Source organism: Lates calcarifer, linkage group LG6, assembly GCF_001640805.2.
Source record: "Lates calcarifer isolate ASB-BC8 linkage group LG6, TLL_Latcal_v3, whole genome shotgun sequence".
NCBI classification, from domain to species: domain Eukaryota; kingdom Metazoa; phylum Chordata; class Actinopteri; family Centropomidae; genus Lates; species Lates calcarifer.
This window is the reverse complement of record NC_066838.1, coordinates 26,143,698-26,158,648: the sequence shown is the minus strand read 5'-3', so window position 1 is coordinate 26,158,648 and position 14,951 is coordinate 26,143,698. Positions and strand designations below refer to the sequence as shown.

At 40.3% G+C, this 14,951-nt stretch overlaps 2 protein-coding genes across 15 annotated transcripts in view; one reads left to right on the top strand and one right to left on the bottom strand.

Moving 5' to 3' along the window:
• Positions 1–1,217: 1,217 nt before the first annotated feature.
• Positions 1,218–14,951, bottom strand: part of LOC108873302 (mucin-5AC) — a 52,725-nt gene continuing 38,991 nt past the window's right edge. The window contains exons 11-15 of one of the 2 annotated variants that reach the window (XR_007813470.1): positions 3,489–3,839; positions 2,662–2,730; positions 2,407–2,511; positions 2,278–2,318; positions 1,218–2,138 (exon numbers count right to left, since the gene is read on the bottom strand). The gene's annotated coding sequence lies outside the window, so the exon portion shown is untranslated. The remainder of the gene's footprint in view (positions 2,139–2,277; positions 2,319–2,406; positions 2,512–2,661; positions 2,731–3,488; positions 3,840–14,951) is intronic. The other variant, XR_007813469.1, reaches the window with a different exon arrangement.
• Positions 5,061–14,927, top strand: LOC108883154 (uncharacterized). 13 transcript variants are annotated; one of them, XM_018676058.2, is made up of 9 exons: positions 5,817–5,944; positions 6,420–6,752; positions 11,134–11,457; positions 11,741–11,890; positions 12,029–12,178; positions 12,275–12,427; positions 12,566–12,652; positions 13,179–13,316; positions 14,045–14,921. In XM_018676058.2, the coding sequence occupies exons 1-8, from the start codon at positions 5,905–5,907 to the stop codon at positions 13,298–13,300; spliced, it is 1,359 nt and encodes a 452-aa protein (XP_018531574.1). In that variant the 5' UTR covers positions 5,817–5,904; the 3' UTR covers positions 13,301–13,316; positions 14,045–14,921. The 13 variants fall into 13 exon arrangements, with proteins under 13 accessions (XP_018531573.1, XP_050927441.1, XP_050927444.1 ...); XM_051071488.1 differs by lacking the exon at positions 12,275–12,427 and having other exon boundaries at positions 14,045–14,917; XM_051071484.1 differs by lacking the exons at positions 11,134–11,457; positions 13,179–13,316; positions 14,045–14,921 and adding an exon at positions 7,029–7,352 and having other exon boundaries at positions 5,062–5,944; positions 12,566–13,172.

The following is a 14,951-nucleotide window of genomic DNA, read 5'->3' as shown; positions in this document are numbered from 1 at the left end:
AGATCAGTGCATTTAGAATCAGTAGAAGAAAGTTTGCAGAAATACCAGCCTGGTCTCTTTAATTAATGTATGAATAATGCACTATACACTTTGCTTTCTCTGTGTCATATCACACCACATCATTTCCCTATTGACTGCCCAATAACCAGGACTGAACAGCTTTAAATCACATCAAACACTTGAAACACGTAGACTACGTGAGGTGTTATTTGTTCGTCATCCCATCATGCAGAAATAAACACCACTCAAACTGTAAAATGATGTCATGCGACTACAGCACCATCTGAAGAACAAGGCGTCACTGTACTAACACCTGGCCTGTCTCAGTGGAAGGAGGTGTTTCATCTCAGGAAGCTGATGAAATTTGATGTCAAAGTGACAGCTGACAAGAGGAGACATGGCGACTGACTGCTGGGTAACTACGCTCTACCTGTTGCCTTCGTTTCTTCACTCTGCTGCTGAGAGAAAAGGGTGATGAAGGTCTGGGCGACGTTTGGAGCTGTGGACGAGAAAAACACAACAACAACAATCAGACCTGATCATTTAGAGATAAAGAGGAATCCTCAGACAGCCCTCCACACACCACACACACACTGTGACAGTAGCATCAGTTTACCTTTCCACCTGACTGTCCACACCAGATGGTGGTTTTCAGCCGTGTTCATACACCTGGGTCCTGAATCAAGTCACTGCACATATAATTTAGTAAAGCTAGCAGTTTATTTGAACTAATTCAAACCATGTCAGACAGTTCAGTTTGTTCATTCTAAAGTTAAAGACTTTTCCCTCTAAACGCTAACTTCACAGCTCTTTCAACCCCACACACACACCACACACACCGACATGCAATTTTTAGCAGCAAAAGAAATTCTTGCACGTTTTACAACTGTTACAACACACTCAGGTGAAAGCAACATGAAGGACACAAAGCTGGATGAACCAACCTTTATCTTCATGAAGAATCAAAGAGAACAGTGTGGTGAGACTCCTGCAGAGAGTGCTGGCTGCGGGGGAGGTGGAGGAGGGGCTTCTTACAGGTGAATCAGCTGCCACTCGTTGGTCAGGAGAAAACGATTGGTCAGGGCTTCAAACAGTTAACGAGCAGGTCCACAGAAACACACCACACAGGACGTAACAACACAAAATCAACAACATGATTATGTTTACAGAACAAAAAACTTTAATGTGGAGCTAATATATCAGATTTTTAGGACGTTTTATCATAAGAGATGTTGTTTATTGTCTGATAGTTTGTTGTGACTTTGTTGAACTTGTATACATGTTGTGGACATATTTTAAGCAGTTTAACTTTAACAAACAGTGTGTGTGTTCACACAGCAGCCAAACACACTCATACAGTTTTAATAAAGAAATGATTTTTATCTCATATTGCACAACAGAGCAAAGTGAAGCAAATGACAGATATCACCACGTCAACAATCACTGTCAGCACTAACCTTAGTGACAAATACATTGTGTTTTCTTTTTGGACATGCTGCGGTGGCATTAGCACTAACTCTCATACAGCTGTATGACAGTAAACAGTGAGGCTGATATTGATGAGACAAAACTACTCTTCATCATAATTCCTTATTTCTTGTGAATCCCTAAGGCATTTTGAACCCAGCACAGGAATGGCGGACTCCACTAACACTGCTACAACCCAGAGAGGTAATCAGATGAGGAATTTGTCTTGGTGCATTGGTGCCATACAGCAATAATACAATAATAATGACTGAATGTAAATACATTAGCTTTTGCAGAAAAAAAATACAGAACATAAATAGTATCAAAAACTGGATCTGATCAAAATATGCATTATTCATCTTTGATATTTTTAGTATACAGCAAATACACTTTATGTTCCCATTTACCATAAAACACATTTTCTCAGCCTTTTCCAAACAGTTTCATGTGTGTTGTGTGTGTGTGATTATGGAGTAGATCTGGTCCTGATCCCTGCTGGCTGGACTGAGGCTCTGGTAGGTGTGGTCCTCACATTTGAAGCCTGGAGGACAGTTCTCATAGGGGGAAGTCTGAAAATAAAGCAGTGACACTTTTTAAAGCACAAGGGTCGACAGAGAAGTCCTCCATCTTCTACAGGCCCTGTAGTCATTCTTTATGTACGTAGTCACCGTCTGAACAGACCAAACCAAATGTTAGTGACTTTAGTTAATTGTACGTCCTGTCATAATCCTGACAAGAGACAACCTTTGTCCTACAGCTACAACACGCTTCTCCTTTCAGAGTGAACATGCAACAAGTTCAAAAAGTCACCTTCATGTTTCTTTCGTCCAAGTTTCCTCTTGTGTTCAAACCTGTGAAACATTAAGACAGGAAGTATTTAGATCTTTATCTGAATGAAACAGTGACGTGCACACAGCGCTGTGCAGGAGGGATACTCACCATCAAAGTTCCTCTTTTTCCTCACTTTGTAGATGAGCAGCACAACAACCACCAAGAGCAAAACAACCACAGGCACACATACACCCAGAGGTAACCAGACGTAACCTGGGCAACAGGCACAGGAAGACCGTGAGGAAAGGGAGAGAATGACAAACGTGTATGAAGCAAACATTGTGTAACTATGTAAATGCTGCAGTTACAACATCAGCTCTGTCAGTTTAATAAACTTTATGTGCTACAACAACTGTCCCGTACCTGCAACCTGAGGGGTGGCGTCAGGGACCGTTACAGAGGGGGTGGAGCTGGTAGAGCTGGTGGTCGCAGCTGTGAACAACGAAGAGACATTAAAATCATAGTCTCATCTTCAGGATAGATGAGCCTCAGCCTGGACAGTGAATCTTGGACTTACACTCATGTTGTGTTTAGTTTCTGCCGTGAACCTCAAGATGCCAATAATTCAGTTCATATCAAAGTTGACCTTTTTTTTTCTTTTCTTAAATCTGAGCCCGTCCTTGCCATAAAAATGAAAACACTGGTTGTTCGTCATGACTATCATGGCTGTGCAGGCAAACAATTACTGCTGCAAAGACAGAGGAATAATGATGTCCCTGAAAATGCTAGAGGTAATGTTTTTTTCTCTAGATTTGACAAAACCCAGATCTGTTTGAGCCTAAGAAACAGGAAGAGTAATGACACTGTGGGTGAGCTTGATACTCTGGATGCTACATTCACTGGAAACACTTACATATCATTTGACTGCCCTGTTTACACAGAGATCACACTGAGGACCCTTGATTTCGTCGCCATTGCTTGTTTACACTGAACTGAATGAATTTATTTTTTTTTTTACTATCACTGTTCTTTAGCAGCGATATACCAAACAAATTCCTTGTATTTGCAAACTTACTTGTCAATCAAGTCTGATTCTGATTCTGATTCTGATTAATGTCATAAAAACAAGTTGCTTGATTTGGTTGTCATCATGCCTTATGCATAATTATTTTTCAGTTTTAAAACTAGTGACTGAACAACAGAGGACAAAGACAAAACATCATATTCACAATGTTCCATATGAAACTCACCATCTTGAGACGGGAGAACTGTGAGATCAACATCCTGATATAACTCTGTAAAAGCGTTCATCAATCCGCACTTGTACCGTCCTGAATCAGACTTCCTCAGCTGTCTGATGGTCACATACAGAGATCCAGATGATAGAAATTTTCCTTCATATTCGATGCTGTATCTGCCTTTGTAATCTCTGTCAGCAGTGGTTTTGATTAGAATGTTTTCTTTTGTACATTCTCCTTTACAGAATAGCTTTGAGCTTCCAGAGAGAGAAAAGTAGCATCTGACTGTAACACTTTTTCCTTCAGTTCCTGTGGCAGTGATTATTTCTGCTTCGACGAGCCCAGAGTTTCCACCACACAGTGCTGTTGGACAGATGAACAGTGAATACTGATGGTCAGAACTTTGTGTATTGTAGACTTACTGTAAAACAGACTGCAGGTTAATGAGAGCTAATCCATCACTTCACAGAGAAGCAGAGATGATACAGAGGCAGACATCACTTCAACTCTTCACTGGCTACACAGCAGGAGTTGTTGTACTTCCTGTCCTTGGTCAACTCTTTAAATTTTTAATTAAAGGAGTCTATTCATTCACACTAACATTATTCATATATTGTATGTGTTTATAGTGCTAATGTATATAAACTAAGAAGAGACAGGTAATCAGTCCTCACCTGAGAAGAAGCAGAAGAACAGAACATGGTGGAGATTCATTCTGAATTTGATCCTGATGGAGAAAATCCTTCAGTTGCAGGTGAACTGACTCTGTCACTTCACCCCTTGCACTCTGACTGGTCAATCAAAAAGCAGAACTTGCCCAGTTTGACATTTCCTTCCTCTTTGTGTGAATTTTGTGCTGTAAGACTGCCCTGCAAGACAAAGCTAGTCAGATCAGTGAGAGCCATCTATAGAGACTCTTCCTGTTTGTTTCTATGACATTTGTTCTGGGTCTCACACTGATGGTCAGGAAATATCACTCCCACTGTCGCTTCTTTGAGTTTCTTTAAGCAGCAGCTTATAAGCTGTTACTGCAAAGTGAAGGTCAATCTTTATTCTTATAAACCACACACATAGCCACAGGTGGGCCTGTGTATGAGTAAAGTGTTTACCTTATCTCATATCTCATCTCATATTCAAAAGGAAATGATGACATAATCGAAACTGGGTCAAATTATTTTGAAAGAGCAGTGGTCAAAGGGGAAACTCCAACACTGTGAAACTATATATATTTATATAATATTAGCAATTTCACATTATTAAAGGGAAAAGTGTGGGTTATAGAGCCACTGCACTTCCCTATGGAACACCCTATGGCTCAGTAAGTGTTATGTTTTTTTGCCTTTGCCGGGTATATTTTCACTAAATAACGGTGCATACAGCTGCCACACTTTGCTGCAATGGGCATGCATGTAGAAAACAGATGTGGTGGTCAAGCATGAGATGATGAGAGATGGAGACAGCAACAACACTACTAGGTTAGGTTTAGGGAAAAGATCATGGTTTGGGCTACAATAGAGGTTTTCACAACTTTAACCATGTAATAAATACATACATTACATACGCACCTGATTTGTCTCTGGGTGCAATTAACATTGTTGGTTACAAACACCTGAGTGCTTATCTCTGGTATGATTATATTATGAAAATAAGTTAATAGAGGGTGAAGAGCAGTAGTTTTCTGGTCCAACCCCAAAAACTCACTGTAGAAAGATAGAGGTGGCAGTAGCAGCGTCATAACAGCAAGTCAAGTCAGTTTTATTTATATAGCACCAAATCACAACAGAAGTTATCTCGAGGCAGTCTACTTATAGAGCAGGTCTAGACCGTACTCTTTATCTTATAAAATTTACAGAGAGAAACCCAACAGATCCACCACGAGCAGCACGAGGTGACTGTGGTAAAAGGCAGAAACCTCGAGCAGAACCAGACTCAGAGTGGGCGGCCATCTGCCTCGACTAGTTGGGTATAGACAGAGGGGGGGACAACAGTGATACAGTAGAAAGACAACAGTGATACAGTAGAGCACAGTGATACAGGCAGTTCTCCTGTAGTTGAATGATTTTTCTCCATCAGGATCAAATTCAGAATGAGTATTCAAATATAACTTTCCTGACTAAGTTTAATACAAAGTGGAGGAAACAATTTTCTCTGTAGTCTAAGAATCTAGATGGTTCTCACTGACCTGACTAGCCCACGCTGTTGACACTGATCATTTTACTTTGCTTCCCTTTACTGAGATGACTTTGTCATTTTTCTTGCAGGACAGTCACGTGGTTCAAACTGAAACTGAGAGGAAGGAAACATTAAAAAAAAAAATGTGTGTCTAATTGCGTAACTGTCTCTTAAATAACCGTACAAACAGGGAGTGAAGTGACAGAGTCAGTTCACCTGCAGCTGACTGACTTTATCCCTCAGGATCAAATTCAGAATGAATCTCCACCATGTTCTGTTCTTCTGCTTCTTCTCAGGTGAGGACTGATTACCTGTCTGTCTCTGATGATGCAGCTCACACTGCTTTAAGAGGATTCTCTTAAACACTTTTTCATGTTTTAATTGGCCATGGTTGATGCTGCAGTTGTGTACATTTATCCATGTTTTTCAGTTCCTTTGTCTTTATTCAGACGTCCTGCTCTGATGTATTCTGCTACTGATTCCTGCTGTAGCATTTCCACAAAACCTATTATAACTAAATGTAACACAATCATTATCATGTATCCATTGTTTGCTGTTGCAGACGGTACAGATGTTGACACTGAGACACTGTGACTACTATTACTGCAGCTTTGAGAACAGTGAAGAGTTGAAGTGATGTCTGCCTCTGTATCATCTCTGCTTCTCTGTGAAGTGATGGATTAGCTCTCATTAACCTGCAGTCTGTTTTACAGTAAGTCTACAATACACAAAGTTCTGACCATCAGTATTCACTGTTCATCTGTCCAACAGCACTGTGTGGTGGAAACTCTGGGATCAACATCTATACAGGACCTGAAGGAGGAAGTGGAACAATTAATTGCCACTTTACTCTGCCTGGAAACAGGAAGTTCTTCTGTAAGAACGAATGTAAAGGAGAAGACATTCTCGTTCAAACAGATGATGTCAGAGCTAACAGAGGCAGGTACAGCATTGAATATAAAGGTGAATCTTCTGGAAGAGGAATTGTGTCTATGACCATCAGAAATCTGACCCAGTCTGACTCAGGTACACAGTACAGGTGTGGTCTTGGTGGATCTTTGGTTCCAGATTCCTTCTGGGACTTTGAGGTCAGAGTTTCAGATGGTGAGTTTCTACTGAAAGTCATTAAACAGATATATTTACTCTATTTTCTGTAGCATATTAATATCAACATTGATTAATTCATCAAATAAAATCTCATTGAATTATGGGATGAACATGAGTTATTTATGATGTATTGTTATGTTAATGATCAAATAGCTTCATTAGCAGTCAGACTGTGGTTGAACTGAGCAGCTTCCAGTGTGACTCTGTAGATGTGTGTGCAGCATCTTACAGGACGAACAGATTGTAACTGTTGACTGTTCATCTTTTCTACAGAGCTGCTGGACAGAAAGTCTGGTTTTATCAGAACAAACATAGAAGGAGAAAATGTCACATATCCATGCATCGATGCTGTGAACAGAAGCAGAATCTTCTTCTGTAAGGGAGAATGTAAAAAAGAAGAGGACATTCTCATTGAAACAGATAAGAGCAGAGCTCAGAGTGGCAGATACAGCATTGAATATAAAGAAGGATCTACATTTGGACTGGATGTCACAATCACACAGGTGCTCAAGTCAGACTCAGGACAGTACAGGTGTGGTTATGGCAGAGCTTTGTCTCCTGATTCATCACGCACGTTCTCAGTCATTGTTGTAGACGGTGAGTTTTTTCTTTTTTATTGAAAGCTGTGAAAATATTTTTTATACATTATCATCCCTCTAGAGCAGCATTTCATTTCTCTCTTCAGGATTTCTCTGTATCAGTTTTGTTCAGTATCTGATTGTTTCTCTGTGTTTATTGTTCACAGCTCCGACCACTTCAAAACCAACCTGGACTCACCGACCTTCCTCAACATCAGTCCCATCAGCCTCTACACCACCACCAATAATCTCCAGTCAAGGTCACTCCACACCTTCATCAGTTTCAAAAAATTTCACACCAGATTTTTTTCATGTTAATTGGACAGTTTGCATCACCTGTGTGTGAATGCACGTCTATCTTAATACATGTGCACTAGACAAACCAAACATGGACCCACTCATCGACCAGGTCAGTGTGTAACAAACCTGTTCATCTCCACAGGTGTGCTGCTGTATGTGGGTCTGACTCTGGTCGTTGTGTTCATCCTTTCATCACTGGCTGTGCTGATAATCTGCATTAAGAGGAACCCCACACTCTGTGGTAAGACAACAGGGAACATACCATGACATAGACAAATAACACTTCTCATTTCTCACCAGAAATGGTTGCTTCATCTCAACAAGAGAGACCTTCCAACCTCATCCGCACTTTTAATAATGACTCATTATAACAGAAAAATCCTTTGTCTGTTCCACAGGTTTGAGGACCAGAGGAAACTCAGACGCCACAAACATGGAGGTGACTTTCATTAACTCTGTTTACTCTCACTCTTGGCTATGATGACCACTGTAAAGCTGAAACAGTCACAGCTTGAAGAATGTTCCACTCTCTGTTTGTGTTTTTCAGATTAGCCCCTATGAGAACTGTCCTCCAGTCTCCAAACATGAAGACTCCACCTACCAGAGCCTCAGTCCAGCCAGCATGGATCAGGATGAGACTTATGAGACTTTGTGAATTCAGACTTGGATTTTGTTACTGTGACTCAAGGTTTCAGTTTGTTTTCTGGCCCTGAGAACTCAGTACAGTGCAAATTAAGTATCAAAAAGTGGACGTTAAAAACCAGTCAGACAGAAATCCTTGTCATTGGCTCCCAGCACATTACAAGACAAACTCTGCCACCTGCTGGTTCTCTGCTGGAACATGTCATGTCTGTTTGATAGAAATTGAAGCTTTGAGCAGCTTTCATTCATGCAGCCTTTTTACTGGTCTTAACCAAAAGTTTTATTGATGGACTCCAGACTGAACTGAGATCAGCTGCCAGGTTTCTAACCAGAACCAAGAGCAGTGGTCACATCACTCCTGTTCAAGAGGAGGGCTGATTAACAGTTTCATCACCTCATCATTCAGCTGTTGTTAGAGCCTCGTGGAGGTGATAATGAGACATTTACTCTGAAAATGTTCACTGAAAAAATCATCCCAGGAAAGATGAGAAAGATTTTTTCAGTCTTTCAGACTGAAGTTGAAGTTTGTCATTTTTCAGCCTGTTTCTTCAGCTAATATTCAGTTCAGTGTTTTCAGCGTTGGTATTATCTCTATTCCTCTTTTAATGTAGTTTTACTTTAATAAGAATAATATCATAATAATCTTTATTTGTGGAGAATTTTTCACAATTCAAAACCAATTCCAGCGATGTAAGATAAAGGAAATTCAAAAAGGGGGTTCATTCATTGTGTATATCCATTTCTCTCTTTTTCTTTATGCAGTGAGAAATGTTTTGTTTTGTTGAAGTGTACAGATATATTTGATATTTCTGTCTAATGTTTGATGTTGACTTCAGATTCTACTGTGTTGCAGTTACTGAGATTTGTGCTACAGTGCAACAAAGCTTTCTCACAATGACCTTGTGTGTTTTGATTATATCTAGAAATGAATGCATGTTGATGAGGGTCAGAGTGGGAGAGAAAAATCAGCCTGGACAGGACAGGATTTCTGACTCTGATCCATGTGGAGACACACCATCACATATGACCTGTGTGGCACTTCACAAGAATCATGTAGTAAACAGAGGATACATAGAACAACCACCACATGAATGGTAGCTTAGGAATGGAGTCCACCACTGTTACCAAACGACTGGCCCCCAGCACAAGACTCAAACACAACACAAACTCTGGCTTATTCTTTCTAACATTAGCTTGCCTGCTGACATAGAGAAATCTGTAGCAGACTACTGTGTTGAGTGGATAACGTCCGCTAATTCATCCAAAGTCCTGGGCTGATATGGCTCGCTAACCTTTGCTTGTTTTTTCTCAGTAACATTATCATCATAGTCAGGCTGTGACTCCTGCACCACCAGCATGCACACAGTGAGATGTCAAAAGTTGCAGCTTTACCTAGCTAATGAGTGACACGTCTTCAGGATTCAGCCATTGGGCTTGTGTCAACCCTGTCTCCTAAAAATGACCTGTATATGCAACAGCAGATATATTTAGAGAGAAATGTAATGCCTCCCAGATTCCATTCTTTCTCAACACAATAAGCAAATGTCCCCCTAATGTGTTTTAATGAATTTTATCAAAGGCAACAGGGTGGTGTCAGGAAAAAGAGAGAGAGGTCACTGATTGGTGTCTGTGAGGACATGTTTGACAGCACACTGAATTCCATTTGGATCTATAATTGATCAACAGACTTGTTTATTTTTGACATTTTGGAAAGGTGCACTCTTCTGATATGTGCATTTACAGAACAGCTTCCTTCCTTGAACTGATTTCTGTTCAAACAGGATGGTTGGGTGGGACAGTTAAGACAGGAATGCATTCATCAGGGATGATGATAGGATATCAGACAGAGGAAGAAAAACATCTCAGTTTATGCATTTGTTCATGCCAAGTCAAAATGAGAGTGAGATGAGAGGGACAAGAAGAGGACAGTCAGGTCAATCATCATACTGAGCAGCTTCAGCTGAGTGGAAGGAGTGAAGTGACAGAGGTAGTTCCTCTGCAGAATTTCTCCATCAGGATCAAATTCAGAATGACTATCCAAAATATTCTGTTCTTCTGCTTCTTCTCAGGTGAGGACTGATTACCTGACTGTCTCTTTGATGCTTATTGAACATTTGTTTTGTAGATTTGTCCATGACTTTCAGTTGCTACACAATCATTACCATAATCCGTTATTTGTTATTTCTTATTTGTGCAGCTGATGTTAGAAGGTACAGATGTTTCTCAAAGATACTGTGACTACTGCAGCTAAAAGTACAATTGATTAGCTCTCAGACAATCAGTTCTGACCATCAGTATTCATTGTTCATCTTTTCAACAGCACTGTGTGGTGGAAACTCTGGGATGAACATTTATACAGGACCTGAAGGAGGAAGTGGAACAATTAATTGCCACTTTACTCAGCCCAGCAGCAGGAAGTTCTTCTGTAAGAACGAATGTAAAGGAGAAGACATTCTCATTCAAACAGATGATGTCAGAGCTAACAGAGGCAGATACAGCATGGTATATAAAAAAGGATCTTCTGGAAGAGGAATTGTGTCTATGACCATCAGAAATCTGACCCAGTCTGACTCAGGACAGTACAGGTGTGGTCTGGGTGGATCTTTGGTTCCAGATTCCTTCTGGGATTTTGAGGTCAGAGTTTCAGATGGTGAGTTTCTACTGAAAGTAATATATTTGCTAATTATGGGAAGAACATGAGTTATTCATGATGTATTGTTATGTTAATGATCAAATAGCTTCATTAGCAGTCAGACTGTGGTTGAACTGAGCAGCTTCCAGTGTGACTCTGTAGATGTGTGTGCAGCATCTTACAGGACGAACAGATTGTAACTGTTGACTGTTCATCTTTTCTACAGAGCTGCTGGATAAAAACTCTGGTTTAATCCAAACAGACACTGAACGAGAAAATGTCACATATTCATGCATCGATGCTGTGAACAGAGACAGAATCTTCTTCTGTAAGGGAGAATGTAAAAAAGAAGAGGACATTCTCATTGAAACAGATAAGAACAGAGCTCAGAGTGGCAGATACAGCATTGAATATAAAGAAGGATCTACATTTGGACTGTATGTCACAATCACACAAGTGGTCAAGTCGGACTCAGGACAGTACAGGTGTGGTTATGGTAGAGCTTTGTCTCCTGATTCATCACGCACGTTCTCAGTCATTGTTGTAGACGGTGAGTTTTTTCCTTTCTATTGATGGTCATGAAAATATTTCTTCATAATCCACATACTTTCTGTTAATTGCACATTTATTTAGAAAGAAATGGGAGTAAAAAGTTGTTTTACTGTCATTTAAATTTCAAAACAAAATCATTTTAAACAGAAATGTAAATGTGACCATATATTTCTTTTTATCTTTATCATCCCTCTAGAGCAGCATTTCATTTCTCTCTTCAGGATTTCTCTGTATCAGTTTTGTTCAGTATCTGATTGTTTCACTGTGTTTATTGTTCACAGCTCCAACCACTTCAAAACCAACCTGGACTCACCGACCTTCCTCAACATCAGTCCCATCAGCCTCTACACCACCACCAATAATCTCCAGTCCAGGTCACTCCACACCTTCATCAGTTTTACCTGAAACCACCAACCAGCCTGCAGCTGCAGGTAAATTCACGGAGTTACAGTTTCTGCCTCTGTCAGATACCTCCCTTTGCTTTGAAGAACAGCCTGCTGTAGTTGAATTTAGATTTACATCAATATTGATTAAGCACTGGTTGTCACTTGTGTTTTCATTGGTCACAGCTTCAACCACTTCCAAAGCAAAGCTGACTCTCCAACCATTCTCAACATCAGTCCCATCAGCCTCTACACCACCACCAATAATCTCCAGTTCAGGTCACTCCACACCTTCATCAGTTTTACCTGAAAACACCAACCAGCCTGCAGCTGCAGGTAAATTCATGGAGTTACAGTTTCAAACATTCAGACCAGCATAAAAAACTTAAACCCCCTTAACTGCTGTATTATTTGTGTTTTCATTGGTCACAGGTTCTACTACTTCCAAACCAAAGCTGACTCTCCGACCTTTTTCACTATCTATCCCATCAGCCTCTACACCAACACCTAGTATGAGATTCAGTTCAAGAGGCTTCACACCTTCGTCAGTTTTACCTGAAACCACCAACCAGCCTGCAGCTGCAGGTAAATTCATGGAGTTGCAGTTTCTGCCTCTGTCAGATACCTCCCTTTGCTTTGAAGAACAGCCTGCTGTAGTTGAATTTAGATTTACATCAATATTGATTAAGCACTGGTTGTCACTTGTGTTTTCATTGGTCACAGGTTCTACTACTTCCAAACCAAAGCTGACTCTCCGACCTTTTTCACTATCTGTCCCATCAGCTTCTACACCAACACCTACATTACAGAGTATGAGCTTCAGTTCAAGAGGCTTCACAACTATATCATTTTTACCTGAAACCACCAACCAGCCTGCAGCTGCATGTACACCTCATGGAGTTAACAGTTTCAAACATTCATCATTCTGGTGTTTTCAAGCTTCGACCACTTCAAAACTAAACCGGACTCTCCTACCTTTTTCAGCATCAATCCCATCAGCTACCACAGCAACATCACACAGATTAAGCACAACTTCATCAGTTTTTCCTGTCAGCACCGACCAGTCCGCAAGTGCATCACAATTCTCAGTGCAGTGTCTGTCTACCTGCCAATCAGCTTCAAGAACAAAAACATTTTTGTTTCAGCAAATGACAACAACCTGCTGCAAAATGTCATATTAGATTGAAAAAAAAGTGATTATGTATGTGAATTCTACATGATTTAATCCTCGTCAGGTTTTAGACATCATGCAAAACACGTCATATGTTATAAACCTAAGACACACTAGGTTCAGCTCCTTTTTGCCCAATTATTGTCTCTCTCTCTTCCCTCCCAGCTTTCTCATTTGTCCCTCGCCCAGGTTACCTCTTGCCCGTGGCTGTAGGCATGCCCTCAGCTGGTGTGTTACTGCTGGCTGTTTTACTGCTCCGCTACATACGGAAGACATGGAAGAACTAACAGCTGACACACTGAGGTGACTTTCTTTTACTCTCTTTAATGTCTGTGTTCGCTCTTACTGTCAGTTTCAATGACAGCTTCTACCACTGAAGTCACTATGACAGGAAAATTCAGTTCACTGTAGATTTAGGAGACCTTTTTGACTTAAGACTGAAGTAGACAAAAGCATGTTTCACATTTTTAGTCAGCTACTGATTTAGCTAGACGTAGGTAGATATAATTTACTATGATTAGCTGGCTAATTAATATCTGTTGCCAGCCTGGTACCAGGTTTTCGAACCAAAATGTTTATTAAAAAATTACATTTCGTCTGATTACAAAGCAGTAAATCATACCGTTGGATGATTTAAATCATAACTAGCACATGGTTTCTGTTGGGTTTAAGAAGCTACTTCACACACTGTGGTGGTCAGACATAAGCCTGTGTAATAACCAGCTTCAGTTTTTGGAGCCTGAATAATCTCCACATTGGTGTTTTGACTATCACTGTCAATGTGTTCTGTTCTGCTCGACCACCGCAGAAATGGAAGTGGCCTTTGCATTCACACAACACTTCTTCTAAAAGTTTACATCCGTTTTTATAAGTTAAGACTTTAAACTTTAATGTTACTTTATATTAAATTACATATAGAGTATGTAGTGGTATGTACCATGGGATGTATAACGGAATGACAACCATGTGTGAATTGCCTAAACGAAGCCATTCTCATCACCTTGGTAAAGTTGTTGATGTTATTTCTTTAGTTCCCTGTCATCTACAACAAGTTGGGTCCAATCTCCACATGTGAAGACTTCACCTACAAGACCAGCAGCAAACCAACTCTGTCAACGCTCTCTCAGTATGATACACGACACAAGCCATTTAACGTATTAGTGCTTCAATTTTCGGTCTCAATAGAGTTGCAAAATGGGAGAGGTGACTTCAGATCCCCCTGGTTCTAGAAGACAGCGTTATGTGACTGAGAGTAGGAGCTCTATTGTGGCTCAAATGGGAATGAAACTCTCCCAGTTGAATTATCAGTACAAAAGTCATACAGCTGCATTAGAAAATGTCCTGGTGTTACTTCTTTTACATTTTCCCCGTGTTCATGGACAAATGTTACTATTCATCCCGTCCCACAGACGGCCCCCTCTGAGATGTTCGTGCCTGTATTATAACAACTGCACTATTCTGCATGATTTCACTTGCCAAAAGTAAAAAAGGGAGGAAATAAAAGAAGTTTAAACAAAAAGAAAAGACACTTCTGGAATCCAGTGTCTCCTCCTATTTCACAACTCTATTGGTCTCTACCATTTTATTGTTATAGAACTAGTAAGAGTACAGGGGGAATGCGAGAGCAACAGCAGAATGAGGGGAGGGCTCAGGTGGGGTTTTTCAGTTAAACAATGGTCTGAGAAGCTTTTGTAATGTAATAATCTCTGAAATCAGCATATACTCATAATGTAACTGTGTGTTAACAGCTAGTCTGTCCTACTAACATGTTTGATAATGAACAAAGATTGATGGGACAACACTAAGTAAGTCAGTAGCATCGGAATAAACTCTGTTATTCTAAAACAAGTGTAATGCCGATTGTAATAAAGTGCATGTTGACAGTGTGTTAAAAGGTATAATGTGTGCGTGTGCTGCATTGTGGAAAAGAGGAACTTT

Excerpts from the sequence above, each read along its gene's own strand:
- LOC108883154 (XM_051071484.1), top strand. The coding sequence starts at position 5,905 with ATGAATCTCCACCATGTTCTGTTCTTCTGCTTCTTCTCAG. Across the intron at positions 7,353-11,740 it reads CTCAGTCATTGTTGTAGACG|CTCCAACCACTTCAAAACCA; the intron begins GTGAGTTTTTTC and ends TATTGTTCACAG. Across the intron at positions 12,428-12,565 it reads CAACCAGCCTGCAGCTGCAG|GTTCTACTACTTCCAAACCA; the intron begins GTAAATTCATGG and ends CATTGGTCACAG.